The 17,177-nt window shown below is 39.9% G+C and overlaps 1 protein-coding gene across 5 annotated transcripts; it reads right to left on the bottom strand.

The window, feature by feature from the left end:
- Nucleotides 1–6,616: 6,616 nt before the first annotated feature.
- LOC115775903 (phospholipase A and acyltransferase 3-like) lies at nucleotides 6,617–16,885 on the bottom strand. Of its 5 annotated transcripts, none has more exons than XM_030723414.1 (7): nucleotides 16,708–16,885; nucleotides 16,577–16,591; nucleotides 15,608–15,654; nucleotides 9,194–9,302; nucleotides 8,802–9,055; nucleotides 7,007–7,138; nucleotides 6,617–6,797 (listed from the first exon to the last, which is right to left on the bottom strand). In XM_030723414.1, the coding sequence occupies exons 1-6, from the start codon at nucleotides 16,817–16,819 to the stop codon at nucleotides 7,025–7,027; spliced, it is 651 nt and encodes a 216-aa protein (XP_030579274.1). In that variant the 5' UTR covers nucleotides 16,820–16,885; the 3' UTR covers nucleotides 6,617–6,797; nucleotides 7,007–7,024. The 5 variants fall into 5 exon arrangements, with proteins under 5 accessions (XP_030579274.1, XP_030579276.1, XP_030579273.1 ...); XM_030723416.1 differs by adding an exon at nucleotides 15,144–15,160 and having other exon boundaries at nucleotides 6,617–7,138; nucleotides 16,708–16,823; XM_030723413.1 differs by having other exon boundaries at nucleotides 6,617–7,138.
- Between the last annotated feature and the right edge of the window lie 292 nt (nucleotides 16,886–17,177).

Genomic DNA, 17,177 nt, shown 5'->3' with positions numbered 1-17,177 from the left:
GGGCTGTGAATGGTTCCTAGGTCTTTCTCTATATGCCTCTGGCCTCTGGGGGGCTTTCTGCCCTTATTATTAAGTGTATTTTGTGACAGAGACACAGACATTCACAGTGTCTTACTCACTCACACAAAATAACACACACACACAAACACCACAACACAAGATTATTGGTTTGTTTTGCCATGTTTTCTCACCTGTGTGTATTTTCAGGTACTGTTTGTTTCTTGTTTGTTTTGTATGTTTTTTCTTCTTTTTTAGCAGGTGCAGCAGTTGGTGAACATTCTGTTTTCTACTTGTGCTCTGTTCTCTTGTTTTTATATTTTTATTCTTATTTTCTGCCCCTTTTTCCCCACTTGTCAACTGTATCATTGTCACAATACATATACACTTATGTGAACAATAGCACGAATGAATAAATAAAATAAAAATAAAATCACAATCAAGAGGAGCCTATAGAGAATCTATCGAGCTCGTCCTGGAAAAGCAAATATGTTTGGCACAGCAGTGGAATCAGATCATAATTCTGATCGTGAAAACTGCCAGAGAGGACAGGCTTTAAAAAAATAAAAAGAGTTCAACAACTACAGCTCCTGGACGCGTTGCAAAATAATAATAACAAAATACAACATGAAGTAAAAGCAAAATGAGGAATTCTTAATTTTGTTCTTGCATATATTTGTATTTCATATTCCACTCATTCAGCTTAAAAAATAAATGCATTTCTTATAACATAGCAGCCTAGTCTGGAGAGACATTTCGAGTTGTGTGACTTTCTATTTATTCTGTGATGATGAACTTGATGATGATGAACTTGATGATGATGAACTTGATGATGATGAACTTGATGATGATGAACTTGTCTTTACAGCTTCAGCACTTTGAGATTTGACACATGGAATCATTTTCTGTGCCTTTTTTTCAGTTCAGTGACTTTGTGAGACTCTTGTGAGTCCTGTATAGATGAGGCTCTGTGTACTGAGTCTAACACCTCTCTGGAAGCTAACTGCCTCCTGACTGAGCTAGCTTACTAGCTTGCAGGTACAGAGTGTGTTTGTCCTTTTAGACTGGCGTGTGCACAGGATCCAATCACAGTGCAGAGCACTGCACCAGCTGAGAGGACCAAGTTTTATCTAGTTATGTGATTCTTCAGACGCAGCAGATTAGTCCCCGCGCTGTGGAGTCTGACACATGTGACACAGAATGACTCCCATCACATAAACAGAAGAAGAAAGCAGATTTGATTTTATTCTCAGTTGAGTTGAACTTACTGTCAGGCAGCATTTTGTCACAGCTGCTGCTGTTTAGAGGTTCAACATCATATGTGACTGTAACACAGACAGAAATACACTTTCATTCATGAACTGCAGGAATATTTGTTAAAGCTTGTTAAAGCAGCTCTGCTCAGTTCACACGAACTCACCAGATGTTTCAGCCGTGCTCAGCTGGAAACATGATGGAGGAATTTCAGGCTGTTTAAAAAAAATACAGTTCAAATTAATAAAACTAGCTGGCAGTTATTAATTTACTTCAGACAAGTACAAAGGAGTAATGGGGTCATTAGAGGTCAAAATAAAGTTGAAAAAATTTCAATAAGACAAATAAACTCACACAAAAATTTGTGACAACGTCACAGATTTAGGAGAAAACTGAAAAAAAATGGTGTTCTGCTCCATATGTTTTATTTAACATTGTTTTCCATAATTCAGTAATACTTTTTTTTAGATTTGACTGCTTAAATGCTGAATATGAGGGTAACGTTTTGTATAAATTTGGTTAAAGAAACACTTTATAAGTCGTTGTTGGGGAAATGTCTCCACCTGTTGACTCACATTAAGTACTGCACAAACAAAAGAAACCCTGTTTTGTTTGTTTTTTTTTAGCTCTGATCAATACTGTATCAGCTTCTATCGAAAGAAAGAACAAAAATGAAAAATTGTACTTTTAATAGTAAGAAAAACAAGAACTTGTTAATGGTAAATGATGTTCACCCACTAACATAAACATAAATCTAATATTCCCATAACTAATCTATGCAAAAGTAAATTAATACCCAGAGCTTCAGTTTCATCCTGCTTCATGTTCACACATTCAGCATCACACATGCTGATACAGCCAACGTTCTCCTGGTGGGAGGAGAACATTTCCTCCTCCTCTGATGTAGCAGCACTGATTTGTTTCTGCACTGTTAATCATTGGAGTGTTTTTTCCTTTTATGATCACTTTTATTTTGGACTCTGGACTCTGAAAGTGTGATTTGCTGATCTATAAGCCAGCAAGCATGAAACTGCTTAAATATGAGCACATCACAACCAACAGTATTTCGAGCAGATGTGTTAAACCTCTGAAGCTGTGATACTCACCAGAGGTCGGCCTGTCATGAGTGTTGTGTATTTTTTCTGCTGCGGTTTCTTCTGGAACATGATGTCACAGTGATGGTGTCAGTCTGTGTGGCACACACCTGAAGATCAATATGTTTTCAGTATTTACAATTATAGATCTTTTAAAATGAATTTGAATCCAAACACACTGAGGGACGAGTTTCGACTCTTCACAGATGTTTGTTCCACCCCCTCCACCTGCCCCTCACTCCTTCACCTCTGCAAAAGTGACCTTGCACGTGCACCTTACCTGAACACAGAAATCATTCATGCTTATAGAGGCAGAACATCTGTCTACAGTTACAGTCTTTACAACCTGCTAAACTTTCACCCAGTTTTCTGCTTCTTTGGTTTATTTCTCAAACTGTTTTCTGGTTTTTCATCGGCCCCCTCACTGGTTCTTGGTCTGTGACGATGATTATGGGTTTTGTGTGTTGTTGTTGTTGTTGTTGTTCTTCATGGTAAGCTTCTCAGTTTTAACTTCTAAACTTTGACACAGGTCAGGTCTGAAGTCCCACGTTACCATTAACAGCATGTTTCCATAATCTAAACCTAATCAAATGTATTTAAACATTAATTATACAAAAACAGCTCAGGCACAGTTTCAAGTTTATCTTTGGTTTTAAATTATCTCTTGTAAATAATCAATTTAATCAGCAGTTTGTGTTCAAATGTCTTCCATAATATTTGTTTCTAATATTTTGATCCCTCTGTGCAAAAACACAGAACAAAGGAAACAAAAAGAAACTCCACCTTTATGATCTCAGCAGTAAACATAAGTTTACATGTTTCCAGAGCTACAGAAACTGTAAATCATAAAGTTCATACTGCAGCGGTTTAATCAGAGCAGGTTTACTGAATTGTGATGGTTTTGGTGTTGGTTTACTTACCTGAAATAGTTTCTTCTGAGTTTCTTTCCAGGTCCAAGAAGCAAAGTTCAGTCAGAGTGAAAAGTGACTCTGAGAGTCAAGTCAATGCAGAGACCATCAGAGGAGCTCAGAGAGGGAAGAAGTGCTGCAGTCCGTCTGCAGCCTCCCAAAAACAGCCATCACTGTTTCCTTTAACCATTAATATGATAATATTTCCCTATCACGGTGGCTTTGGTTAGTGAAAACTTAACAAACCTGATGAAACATTAACCATACAAGGAACATGTTCATATGAGGCACTGAAAAAACAATGTTAGCTGGTTGGAGGAATTTCAGTCTCACTTTTCACTTCAGTTCATTTTCTCAGAGGTTTACATTTTCTCCTCCTGAATGAAAAACACACTCTGTATGTTATGAAGCTTACATAAGAATAAATAACGTGTATTTATGTGACATATTTCTGGGTCTTTGAGCTGAATTATAATGATGTGTTATCAGAGACACATTTGTTTTTGTATGTCTCTTATTTAAATTGTGTTTCTTGCTCCTGTTTTTCTTCAGCTCCTCTATTTCTTTTAGCTGCTTTTCTTTTAGTTTTATCAATTTGAGAGATTGTCAAACAGTTTCATCCTTTTTTCTCTTCCACTGTCTCTGTTTCTTTCATCTGTTCTTCAGTTCTTTTTTCCATCTTTTTTATTTCTTCTTCATATTCTCTTTCGAGGTCCTCAGACTCTCTTTGCATCAATTCTCTTTCAGGATCTTCTTCACTTTTTTCACAGCTTCAGCCTCTCGGAGCATCTCCTTAGTGAAACACTCACCACCAATTTCGTCACCATTTCCTCAATCTTTGTTATCAGCTCACTGACCTGTTTGTGGTTTTGTTCATCATAGTTATTAAACACACGATATCTTCCTCCACAGATCACCGTCTTTAAGGAATCCTCATGTCCCATTTCAATGAATTCCTCCACACTGGATCAGGCTTCAGTCTCCTTTTGTAAAAAGAACAATGGTGAAAATTAAAAAAAAAAAAAAGAAACTTGGCAGATTTCTGTTGAACTTATTTCAGATATACATTTTTTAAGTGACAGGAGAGAAACATTTTCTATGATACATATAAATGCCAAAGACTGGAAGCAGTTAATGTGGTTACACTTTTTGCTGTGTGACAGTCACACTTAAGTAACTGGGCTTCTTCACTTTGCTTAAAAAAAGAAAAGAAAAGAAATTTTGTTTGTAAAGACCAATACAAGCATTGTTTTGAATCATTTTGTATTTTTAGGTGGTGCTCTCACTGCAGTATCATTCCTGTTTCAGCGCTCAGTGGTGTTTTGTGTAGCCTTTTTAAATTACAAACCTTTAGATTACGACTTATTTCATAGTGTAATTTTCACGTTTTATCCAAAGCACACTCTCTGCTGAATCATCAGCTCTAAATTATATTCATAGTATTCACTTGTGTCTTTAGGGATTTGCTGGCTTAGCATAGCAAAAAAAGTCCCTTCAAGGTGCTTTAAATTGTAAGATAAAGACCCTAAAATTATACAGGGAAAACCCCAACAATCAAACAGCCCCTTATGAGCAGCACTTGGTGACAGTGGGAAGGAAAAACTCCCTTTTAACAGGAAGAAACCTCCATCAGAACCAGGCTCAGGGAGGGGCAGTCATCTGCTGAGACTGGTTGTCGGTGAAGGCAGGGAGAAAAGACAGGACTACAGAAGAGGGGCCTGAAAGCTGAAGGCTCTGCCTCCCATTCTACTCTTAAGTATCCGAGGAACCACAAGTAAGCCAGCAGTCTGAGAGTGAAGTGCTCAGTTTGGATGACACAGGACCATGAGGTCTTTGAGATAAGATGGTGCCTGATTATTCAAGACCTTGTAGGTGAGGAGAAGGATTTTAAATTCTATTCAAGATTTAACAGGGAGCCAATGAAGAGAAGCCAATATGGCAGAAATCTGCTCTCTCTTTCTAGTTCCTGTCAGTACTCTAGCTGCAGCATTTTGGATCAGCTGAAGGCTTTTCAGGGAGCTTTTAGGACAGTCTGATAATAATGAATTACAATAGTCCAGCCTAGATGTAATAAATGCATGAATTAGACTTTCAGCATTACTCTGACAAAGGATGTTTTTAATTTTTGAAATATTGCGCGAATGAGTCCCTCCCCCAACCACCCCACCACATTTTGGTTTGTTGCCTCAGGGCAACAAGATGTGATGCGGCTGTAGTCTCCCTTATTGAGCAGCCAGGCAGTCACAATGGTCCTGTTAATAAAATAGAATATCAGCTGGTGGTGCTTCTTTGACCTGATTTAGTTGTAGTTCAGTGCAATGAGAGAGTCCAGCAGATCCACCACACCCATAGTCTTATTTACTCTCTCACCACAGCAAGACAGGGGACTTTGATCCTTTTCTTTAGTTTGTGATCCCACCTACCAACCTCGATGGCTGGTTGTGCTCCAGTGCAATTACTGAGAAGACTGATCAGTTACAGTGTATCACAAAAGTGGGTACACCCCTCATATGTCTGCATATATTTAAGTATATCTTTTCATGGGACAACACTGACAAAATGACACTTTGACACAATGAAAAGTAGTCTGTGTGCAGCTTATATAACAGTCTTCATGTAGAGCAACAATTCATCTTTTAAGATCCTCAGAGAGTTCTTTGCCATGTTGGAACTTTCAGTGACCAGTATGAGAGAGTGTGAGAGCTGTACTACAAAACTGAACACACCTGACACCTAGCAACACTAAAAGTCACATGGCATTTTGGAAGGGAAATGACAAGCAGTGCTCAGTTTGGATCTCCTCAGTAACACTGAACACCACACCCAGTCTGTAATGGAGCAAAATCCACCTACAGTACTTCATACTGTGTGCAGGTGTCAGAAGGCTGTAGGTGCAGGCATATTTTTAATTCTGTGAAAGTGAAAATGAATGAATAAAGAATATGAAACTGATAGCCAAGGTTAATGTGAAGATCCACATCCATCTCACACATTCTGAAAGTGAAATTAAAATTATGCCAGAAGAACATACCTGAAAGACATGTCTGTGTTTGTGATCTGATGTGTTTAACATGTTTTACTCATGAGTAACATTTAAAGGAAAAGAAAACTTGTTAAAATGAGATCAACACATCGTCCAAATCCTGAACCTTTAAGTTTCTGCATGTAAAATCTTTATGTATTTCTGCTGATCTCATGTTTCAACCATTCTAAACACATTTTAATTCTGTGAAAGTGAAAACGAATGAATAAATAATATGAAACTGATAGTCAAGCTTAATTGACAATCTTGGATTTATTTTTCAACACCTGACAAAAAAAAAAAACAAGAATATTTGGGATTCTGTTTCAGTATTTGTGGTAAAATAAGTGACAGGTACAAAGATTTTCTGGAGCAGATCAACATTTTCTCCTTGTCTCTCTTCATTGTTGTTGAAGTGCAGGAACTCCCATCTGTTTAGTGCCATGCTGTCATTTACATGGGACACTCAAGTGGCTTTGTTCCACTTGAACTCATGAGCAAATTTTTGCGGTTAAGAAATGACTGAAAAATATGGGAGGAGATTTATGGGTTTAAGCAGGCAGCAACTGAAAGTGGGACATTTTAATGAGGTTTAAAATCTGGATAATGTGAGATATTAACAACAAAAAAAGAAAACCAGGAGATAAACAATAAACACAATCATCAACAAATATACAACAAAGCTTTTAAAGTTTACTGTCATGATGAAAAAGGGTTTAAATTATAAACACCATAAAAGATGGATGAACTCAGTATGAGTTGGGTCTAGACCGTGATTCCTTAGAACGTGAAGCCAGAATTCCCAACAAGGCTGCTCCACCTACGACACCTACGACAGTTGCGACTTCGACTGCTTTTTGCACCTGCAGCAGGAAAAACATCTTTTAGTTGGTCTGCAGAAAGAATATTCCAGTCATTTATTGCTGAAATGATTCACAACTCTGAGAAATGCTGAAGTCTAAAATCAGAATATATTTGTTGTGCTCTGATAAATTCTTTTATTATCACAGCAGAAACTTTGTTTGCTGATCAAGAAAAAACATGTTGTGGAAAATGTTGTTTCTCTTCCTCCTGCTGGTGGTTTTCTCTCCAGTTGCGTCACAGCTGTGTTCAGTCAGGTAATCAATCTTTCTAGTTTAGTGCTTAGAAGTATTTGTTGTGTGTGACCTTTGGCCTTTTTTGGGCCTTTCCATCAGTGTACCCCTTGCTGATTACCTGCTAATGACCTTCAATGGATTCAACACTTGGTGCTTACGCTGCCTCCTGTGTAATGAGGACTTTCATGTCCTCGTCTCCTACTGTAGTGTTAATAGTTCACTGTGAGGTGAACACAGTCTGTCATTCATATATCAGCAGGTTAGGGTATAAAACAAGAAACACACTATTAACATTTACATGAGATTTTTGTTAGTCATACTGATTGTTTTCATGGTGCATTACTGTGAATTGTGGGAGGGCATTCTCTCATTTCCTGCCATTGAAGTTGATCCAGTGTGTCCTCTGCTAAAGAGCTAATAAATGAATCACTGAAGCACCTTTCCTTAGTATTTAGAGAATTTGAGCAGCTGTTATCAATACACAGGAAATTATTTATCCCGTATTTGGGAAATTATTTTGTTACAGCAGTTAAATGATGATGAAATAGTAATACATATAAATAATAATATAGATTTACCCTGTAATACCAAGTGTATTATATTTGATATGAGTTTTGAGACCTCCTGAAAAACCTGAGTTACACAATAAATTTCTTAAGCAGGTAATCGTCAGATGTCGCAAAAATGATACAAATTAAAACTCATAAGTAAATTGATTAAAAAAATTATTTGTCAGAAGGTTCAATAAACACTCCAATATTCTGGCAATTATTTCTTGGTTCAGGCATTGAAGGGTTGATATTATCTGGCAGGTGACTCTCTGGCAGACAGGTACACTCAGCTTTACTGCTGTACTTTATGAAGTACACCTTATAGTTGTGGGGCTGGAGCCTTTCAGAACTGCCTTAATTCCTTTAAATTATGGCTGCCACTGTTAATTCTGGAGAATGTCACCAGTTAATAAGAACCTTCCTAAACAAAACTGACTGTTCAGCTGAACCCTGTAAATTTTAGACATGGCTCGGCCTCTCTCCCTCCCAGCTCTGCTCCAATCAGCCTGCACACCTGCAGTTATCAGCTATAACCTGCAGAATATCCATTTCCATCTTCACTGCTGCTCTGCCAGATGGTTCTGTCCATTCAGCTGGTATTACAGTAACACTAAGATCTTTGTGTTTGTCTCTGCTGTGTCTTCATATTCTAATTCACTGCCAGTCAGTGTCATGTATGATCAAGTTTATATCTGGGAAAGTATCACCTACCATAGTAATTGTGTTTTTTTGATTTGTTACTTGTACTAATAATGAAACTCCTCACCCACATGCACAAAGTTGCCTCAACAATGAGCCGCAGACTAATAGTGGTACTTTTTTTTCACAGCAGCCCATAAACGGTCTGACCTGAGAAGAAGTAACATGGTTTAACCCACCTGCTGGGATTCAGCCACACCATAGCGCAGCTCGTTGACAAAGTGCTCACAGTTATATGATAAAAGGTTGTATTCCAGCTGTTTGTCCGTCACTGCTTTAGCCTTCTTCACAATAACATTTGCTGGGTGGGGTTTATACTCCTTGTCCAGGCTGTTGTTGACTTTCCACTTGTCTTTTCCCACCACATTCCACAACTTCTGCTTCAGCACAAAGCCGTTTCCAGCTGTGACAGAGGTACTGATGGAGCCTCCAGCTGTGACAGAGGAAAAAATAAGGATTACTTATAAAGAGTTTATATACTAAACGTATATACTAAACACTTTTTTGTTCCATACTGGGAAAGGTTAGGATTTAGACTCAAGAATTATAACAGTCATATAGGGGGACTTACAGTCCTCTACAAAGTGAACAACAAAGCCGTCACCGACATACACGGCCCAGTGCTGATAGTTGTCACGAAAGATCTGAATCAGGTCCCCAAGCTCTGGTTCCCTGTCATCCTAGAATTAGAAAAGAGGAGAACATCCAAATGTATATAAGAAAGCTTGTAAAACCGGACCAAACTGGCTTGATAACACAAAGACAGGGAATTGACAATGTGAGGAGGGCCCTGAATTTACAGTTGTTGGCACAAAAGAGAGATGCTCCATCAATGCTTCTCAGTCTTGATGCTGAGAAGGCATTTGACCGAGCGGACACTCAAACAAATGGGCTTCAATGACACCTTTCTTAGATGGATCCAAGTCTTTTACAAGAACCCCAGATCTAGAGCTAGGATTAATGGACACTGCTCTGAGTATTTCCCGCTGGGGTGTGGCACCCGACAAGGAGATGCCTTGTCATCCTCGTTATTTGCACTTAGTATAGAGCCGCTTGCAGAATTGATTCGGTCCAACCCCAGGATCCAGGGAATATGTGATGAAACAAACGCTCAACATAAATTGTCACTCTTCGCGGACGATATATTAATATTCCTGGAGAACCCCATTACATCTGTCCCCGCTCTTTTCCATAGCCTCATTGCATACAGTGTAATATCAGTATACAAGGTTAATACAAATAAATCCGAAGCTATGATGATTGTGGGAGATTGGCCCCCTCAGTTAGATGATTTAGTCTCCTTTAAAAAAGCCAAGCAAGGATTTAGATACCTTGGAGTATTTCTCACCCCGAAGACCATCCAACTGTTCTCCTCTAATTATGATAAATTAATAAAAAAGCTAAAGCAAGACTTAAATAGATGGGATATGCTTCCACTCTCATTCCTTGGATGGATTGAATGCATTAGGATGAATATTTTACCAAGATTGCTATTCCTTTTTCAGTCACTCCCAGTTTTTATACCACAGTCTATATTCAAAACGTTAGAAAGAATTATATCAAGGTTCATTTGGCAGAATAAAAGACCGAGAATAAGACTCAAGGTTCTGATGTCAGGTAAAAATAAAGGAGGCTTAGGGATATCCAATTTAAGACTCTATTATTGGGCTGCTCAAATAAGATCAATAGTGGCGTGGATCATCAAGGACCCAGAAATACAATGGGTCTCTATTGAGGAACACTCATTACCAGGTATAAGCCTCTCAACTCTCCCGTTTATTTGGCGATCTCTGAAAAAAATTAAAATAAGTAATATATGGGTCAAACAAACATTGAAAGTATGGAATCAAATACAGAAACGACTAAAGGGAACTATAGCTCTATCAAGAGCCATGCCTATCAAGGGGAATATGGAGTTTGTACCTTCTCTGTATAAGGCCTTTGACAGATGGGCTGAACACGGGCTGATTACAATAAATCAGTTATTTGAAAGCAATATATTTATGACCTTCCTCAAATTAAAGGATACTTTTGCCCTTTCCTCAACCGATTTGTATAGGTTTCTACAGGTTAGGCATTATTTAACACAACGTCCAGATTGGGAACACATTAAAAGAGAACCAACAAACATAGAAAAACATTTAACTGATTTACTTGAAAATTCAGGAAACATGAAAAAACAAGTATCCTTAATGTATAAAAAAATTGATGATCGACAAGGCAAATGACACTCAGCATATTAAACAACAATGGGAGATGGAATTGAATATCACTTTAGAGGAGGAATTATGGGAGGACATCTGTACTGGCTGCCACAAGGGAATTGGGAGTCAGTACTGGAGAGAATTTGATTGGAAGTGTAAAATAAGATTTTTTCAAACTCCACTCAAAAGCTCTCTCTCAAAGAGCAGTGTAAGTGATAAATGTTGGAGGGGATGTGGCCAAGTAGGCGATCAGACCCATATATTCTGGGACTGTCCTCAGATACAACCTTTTTGGAAAAATGTTAAAGAGGTACTGGAGAGAATACTAAAATTAAACATCCCTTTTGACCCTGTAACTGTCATACTTGATGTGTTCTGTGATCACCTCACACATGACCAAAGAACTTTGCTACATATCCTTCTAATGACAACTAGGAAGATGATTACAACAAACTGGATGAAGCCCGACCCACCAAATATGCATCACTGGACACAGAAATTTAAGCATGTATATATAATGGAAAGACTGACTGCCCAACTACAATTGAAAGCTCAGAGCTTTGAAAGACTGTGGAAGCCTATTGTGACTTTTCTTAATTAAGGTGCATATTTCTCTGACCTGCCTCTCTGTCTATTCTGTTTGGGTCCCTGTCCTACCTTACCATGTATGATGCGATTTAGTGTATGGATAATGGTCTCTGGAGCTTGAAAAAGGCGACTGGACTTCTTTTTGTTTCTTGAAGACGTTTCACCTCTCATCCGAAAGGCTTCTTCAGTTCTCAACCAAATGGTGGAGAGACCCAGGTATTTAAACCCCTGTGGGCGTAGTCCCCTGGAGGTGGTTATGACCCTCTATTGATCATGTGCTTGAACACATGTGCCCAGGTGTGAAGGGGGCGTGGGTCATATTTAATCAGTGGTTTCAGTTGAAACCAACTTAGGACTCCGCTCCATTGTTTCCTGTGGCCTATTGAGGTCACTGGAACAAAGGTGTGAATGGGGGTTGAGACGTCTGGGAAGGGAGCTCAGGACAGCACTGTAAGCGGGGGAAAGTTGGTGACGTAATCCACCTCCTCTGTTCAATGATGGTTGTTCACAGTGGACACAGTGGACATAGATGGCTTCACACCTGGGCACATGTGTTCACGCACATGATCAATAGAGGGTCATAACCACCTCCAGGGGACTACGCCCACAGGGGTTTAAATACCTGGGTCTCTCCACCATTTGGTTGAGAACTGAAGAAGCCTTTCGGATGAGAGGTGAAACGTCTTCAAGAAACAAAAAGAAGTCCAGTCGCCTTTTTCAAGCTCCAGAGACTACTATGACCTGGATAACTGAGAATCTACACAGACATATTGCCTTGCACTTTGGGAGGAACACCCTTCAATTGGTGCGGGAGTATGAAAGGGACTCAAGAAAGCTAGCGGACTACAGGAACCACCTTCGTTTCAACTTGAGATGCAGACAGTCCAGACTGGTTCCCAAGAGTTTGCACCTTGGGTCCACAGTAAAAGGACATAGAGCTGACCAAATTCTATGGAGAGCACAGAACCACCTTTTAAGTGAAAGGATAAGACAGGTCCATTTCACCATAGATGCACTCCAGAACAAAATCCACCAGACTCAGCAGAAACTCTCATCACTCTTACCTCACACCATCGCAGAAGAAGTTTCTACATTTGTGGACAAAGCCCAGCTCGCACAACACATCAAAGGCAAGGAAAGACAACTACGTAAATTTCAAACTCTGCAAACCAAGGCATACCATTCATCTGTTAACAAACAGGACGACACGATAAACAATGGAAACCAAGGAAAGTGGGTGAAGAACCTATCAGACAGGGTCCTCACCAAACCAGAAGAAAATGTGCTAGCCAAAGGACTCAACTTTGCCATAGCCCCACAACAGCTTCCTATAGTAGACCTAATCACAGCAACAGAAACCGCTATAAGAAATAACAAACTTTCTCATCCTGTAGCAGAACAGATCAGGATGAAAGTTTCAGCCACTCTCTCCAGTGCAAGACTTCCTCCATCCAACCTCACCATTCAGGAGAAGAAGGCCATCACAGCCCTAAGCAAGGATCAAAACATCACCATACTGCCAGCCGACAAGGGGAGGTGCACGGTTGTGCTGAATTCATCAGATTACCACAACAAAATTACTACACTCCTCAGTGACAACAATACTTATGAGGTCTTGAGACGTGATCCCACAAGCAACTACAAGAAAAAAGTCGTTTGCTGCCTGCAACAACTTGAAAAGGAAAAAGCCATTGACCGCCCCACTTACTACCGCCTGTACCCTGGAGAAGCCACTCCATGCATTTATGGACTCCCAAAGATCCACAAAGAAGGAGTCCCACTTCGACCCATTATCAGCAGTATAAACTCGGTCACCTACAACATTTCCAAACACCTCGCCACCATCTTATCACCGCTTGTTGGCATCACACCCCACCACATTGAAAACTCTACAGATTTTACTAACAAGGTCCAGAATCTTGTACTGGATCCAGATGAAACCATGGTGTCCTTTGATGTGGTTTCACTTTTCACTTGCATACCTACAACTGAGGCAGTGGAGACCGTCAGAAGACGACTACAGGAAGACGATTCCTTACTGAACAGAACCAGCTTCACCCCAGATCAGATTTGTGCACTTTTAGATCTCTGCCTTACCACAACATATTTTAAATACAATGATGGATTCTACAGACAGAAGCATGGATGTGCCATGGGCTCCCCAGTGTCTCCCATTGTAGCCAACCTTTACATGGAGGAAGTGGAAAGTAAAGCTCTTGGTTCTTTCAAAGGGAAGGCACCTAGCCACTGGTACAGATATGTAGATGACACCTGGGTCAAAATCAAAACCCAAGAAGTAGAAGCCTTCACTCGTCACATTAACTCAGTGGATAAATACATACGTTTTACCAGGGAGGACACCAGAGATAACAAGTTACCATTCCTGGACTGTGCGGTGCTTATCGAGGAAGATGGAAGCCTCAACATTGAAGTTTACCGGAAGCCCACACACACAGACCAGTATCTCCTCTTTGACTCCCACCACCCTCTGGAACACAAACTTGGGGTGATCAGGACCCTACAACACCGTGCGGAAAGTGTTCCCTCTAAGGCAGAAGGGAAGCATAAGGAACACACACACATTAAGAAAGCCCTCAAAACATGCGGTTACCCCAACTGGGCCTTCATCAAATCAGCTAAGATGCACAGGAATGAAGGCCAAACACAAACTACAGAGAATGGGAAGGACAAGAGGAACAACATTGTCATCCCATATGTGTCAGGCTTGTCAGAGAAACTCAGAAGAATTTTCTCCAAGCATGACATCTCAGTATACTTCAAACCAAGTCACACCCTAAGACAAAAACTGGTTCATCCCAAGGACAAACCCGCCAAACACAAGATCAGCGATGTAGTGTATGCTGTTCAGTGCAGTGAAGAGTGCTCGGACCTCTACATTGGTGAAACCAAACAGCCTCTTCACAAACGAATGGCACAACATAGAAGAGCCACCTCGACAGGACAAGATTCAGCAGTACATCTGCATCTGAAGGAAAAAGGGCACTCTTTTGAGGATGCCAATGTCCACATTTTGGACAGGGAAAACAGATGGTTTGAAAGAGGAGTGAAAGAAGCCATCTATGTCCACTGTGAACAACCATCATTGAACAGAGGAGGTGGATTACGTCACCAACTTTCCCCCGCTTACAGTGCTGTCCTGAGCTCCCTTCCCAGACGTCTCAACCCCCATTCACACCTTTGTTCCAGTGACCTCAATAGGCCACAGGAAACAATGGAGCGGAGTCCTAAGTTGGTTTCAACTGAAACCACTGATTAAATATGACCCACGCCCCCTTCACACCTGGGCACATGTGTTCAAGCACATGATCAATAGAGGGTCATAACCACCTCCAGGGGACTACGCCCACAGGGGTTTAAATACCTGGGTCTCTCCACCATTTGGTTGAGAACTGAAGAAGCCTTTCGGATGAGAGGTGAAACGTCTTCAAGAAACAAAAAGAAGTCCAGTCGCCTTTTTCAAGCTCCAGAGACTACTATGACCTGGATGACTGAGAATCTACACAGACATGTATGGATAATGATGTGAAGCCCCAATTTGAGTCTCAGGATAAAACTGTTTGTATGTAAATTGCCTATGTTTGGTTGGCAATAAAGTTTAAAAAAAAGAAAAGAGGAGAACAAAAACTTTCCACTATTAAAAAATGATTTTTCTGACCAGCGTCAGTAGCATGTCAGAGTCTTCATGTACTGAGTTTTAGTCTGACTTACCTGATGCCCTCCAGCATCTGCAGGAAAACAAAATCTTAATCTTAGTACAGCATCAGAGTTATGGCTTTTTGGCTTTTGATTTTATTGGATGAAAACATATTGATTCAAAAAAACAATTTACACACCATTTGACAAATGTGTCAGCCTTGAAAGCTTTAATGACGTACCCATGCTGATGTATGTCTACACTGACTTAAAGATTGGTGAATAATAAGTTATAGGGTCACCTAGGCAACCGGAGCCTGGAATGTGTGGTGATGTGCGATGAACGAATTGCTTCAGTGTGTGTGTGGCTTTAGTTTGACATCAATAGCGAAAAGAACAAAAATGAGGGGCTGTTTCAAATAAATAGCTTTGTCTGTATCTCTTTTTTGCATGTCTCCAATTATTAATTATGAATGTAAATTGTGGACAGTGAGAAATGACAGCATGCTATCCAAATTAATAAACTGCGGCAGACTCACAAGAAGAAGATGGTGATGATGATGATGATCCCATGATGTCTCAAGACCTACGTAAAAAAAATGAACTGAAGATGAGACTGTCTGCTGGGTTTTATGGAGCTGAAGAAAAAGGAACATTTTGTGTTAAACTGTAACATTTTAACACACACTCCATTATTATCTCTTCCAGTGCTAATGCAAACACCGCAAATGTATGCCTCAGCTCACACTATGCTTTAATGATGCAAAATTTTGTTTCAAGAGAGACTGAAACTCTTGGTGGCTTACTGTGAACCGGCTTTACTCACAGCTGAAATTCTAGTTGCCATGCAATCAAAAGTGAAACAGAAAGCTAACCGTTCCCAGGTGGAAAAAACAGACGTTTCCCTCCCACAGAACACAAACTATAAAATTTTTCTGTTGTGCTGAAAAATGATTAGTTTGAAATAGATTTTTCTGAAAGACCTTCGTTTACAACTATTTAGCTGTTTTCATTCATGGTTGGGATATCCATGGCACCAAAATCTGTGCCAATGCAGTTCAAAGTTGCTGTAAGTTGCCTGTCAAAGAACAGGACAGCAAAGATCTGCTTTTTGCTCAGATTGCTCAGGACACAAGGCTAAAATGCTGCACATTATCTGATCTAATTCATATTTTGATTCATTTATTTATTTGAATTCATATATTTATTCAGACACTAAACCTATGACTATTGGATGTTTCCAAACTGTACTAATGTACACTATCAAAAAATTATGTCTGATTAAGACTTAAAATAAACTATATGTCTAAAAACCCTTTCAGATTCTTGTGAAACTACTGAAAACTAACAGATTTCAATTAACTTTGACTGTGTTCTGTGTTATCTTTAATGAGATTTATCCTGTTCCTGAATTTTGATGTTTAAGTGAGATCTCATACCTCAGCTTATCTGTCCACATCACAGAAACACAAACTCTATTTGAAGGTATTTAGTTTCAGTCCACTCACCTGCTGAAGTCAGTCCTGCATAGAAAAGTGTTATGAGTGAACAGTTAGAATGGAAAGCTACCCTATATATATAGGCCAGTTCATCAAACACATTCTGAAAGTGAAATTAAAATTATGCCAGAAGGACATACCTTTAGTAGTGAGGTTATGGAGCGCGTTTGTGTCACACTGAATGGCATATAAATTTAACTGCTCTGCAACTACTTCCAGAACGTCTTCAGAAAAAGAAAAATATTGGACCATGGACCCTTTTCCCCCATGCTTCCTCCTGGGTGAGACTGTGTCCTAGCTGTCCTACCATCCCCCGTTGCAGGGAGGTGGTCTGTTCTGCTCTCGCACAGCTGACGGGGGCAGAATGACAAATGTGGATTCTCATATCCTCCCACAGCAGGACTGCATGTCCTCAGTAGCTCTCAGTGTGGGCACCCTGCCCCGGCATTTCCTGGATAGGCAGCTGTCCGAGGGGCTATCAGGTTGATCTTGCCAGTAACATTTGTTTGTATGGGTGGCTGTAGCCCAAGGGGTCAGCTACTAATCCCTGACTGCCCCAGCCTGCATGCCAAAGTATCCTTGGGCAAGATACTGAAACCCAACTTGCATT

The sequence above is a fragment of the Archocentrus centrarchus genome, unplaced genomic scaffold (assembly GCF_007364275.1).
Source record: "Archocentrus centrarchus isolate MPI-CPG fArcCen1 unplaced genomic scaffold, fArcCen1 scaffold_26_ctg1, whole genome shotgun sequence".
NCBI classification, from domain to species: domain Eukaryota; kingdom Metazoa; phylum Chordata; class Actinopteri; order Cichliformes; family Cichlidae; genus Archocentrus; species Archocentrus centrarchus.
The sequence above is the reverse complement of the archived record's forward strand: the minus strand, read 5'-3'. Positions and strand labels throughout refer to the sequence as shown.

What these genes read in the sequence shown, in the direction of transcription:
- LOC115775903 (XM_030723413.1), bottom strand. Translation starts at nt 16,819, where the DNA reads ATGGTCCAATATTTTTCTTTTTCTGAAGACGTTCTGGAAGTAGTTGCA. An exon ending in ATCATCACCATCTTCTTCTT is followed by an intron (nt 9,303 to 15,607) that starts GTGAGTCTGCCG and finishes TTCTAATTCTAG; the next exon opens with GATGACAGGGAACCAGAGCT. An exon ending in TGTTCACTTTGTAGAGGACT is followed by an intron (nt 9,056 to 9,193) that starts GTAAGTCCCCCT and finishes CCTCTGTCACAG; the next exon opens with CTGGAGGCTCCATCAGTACC.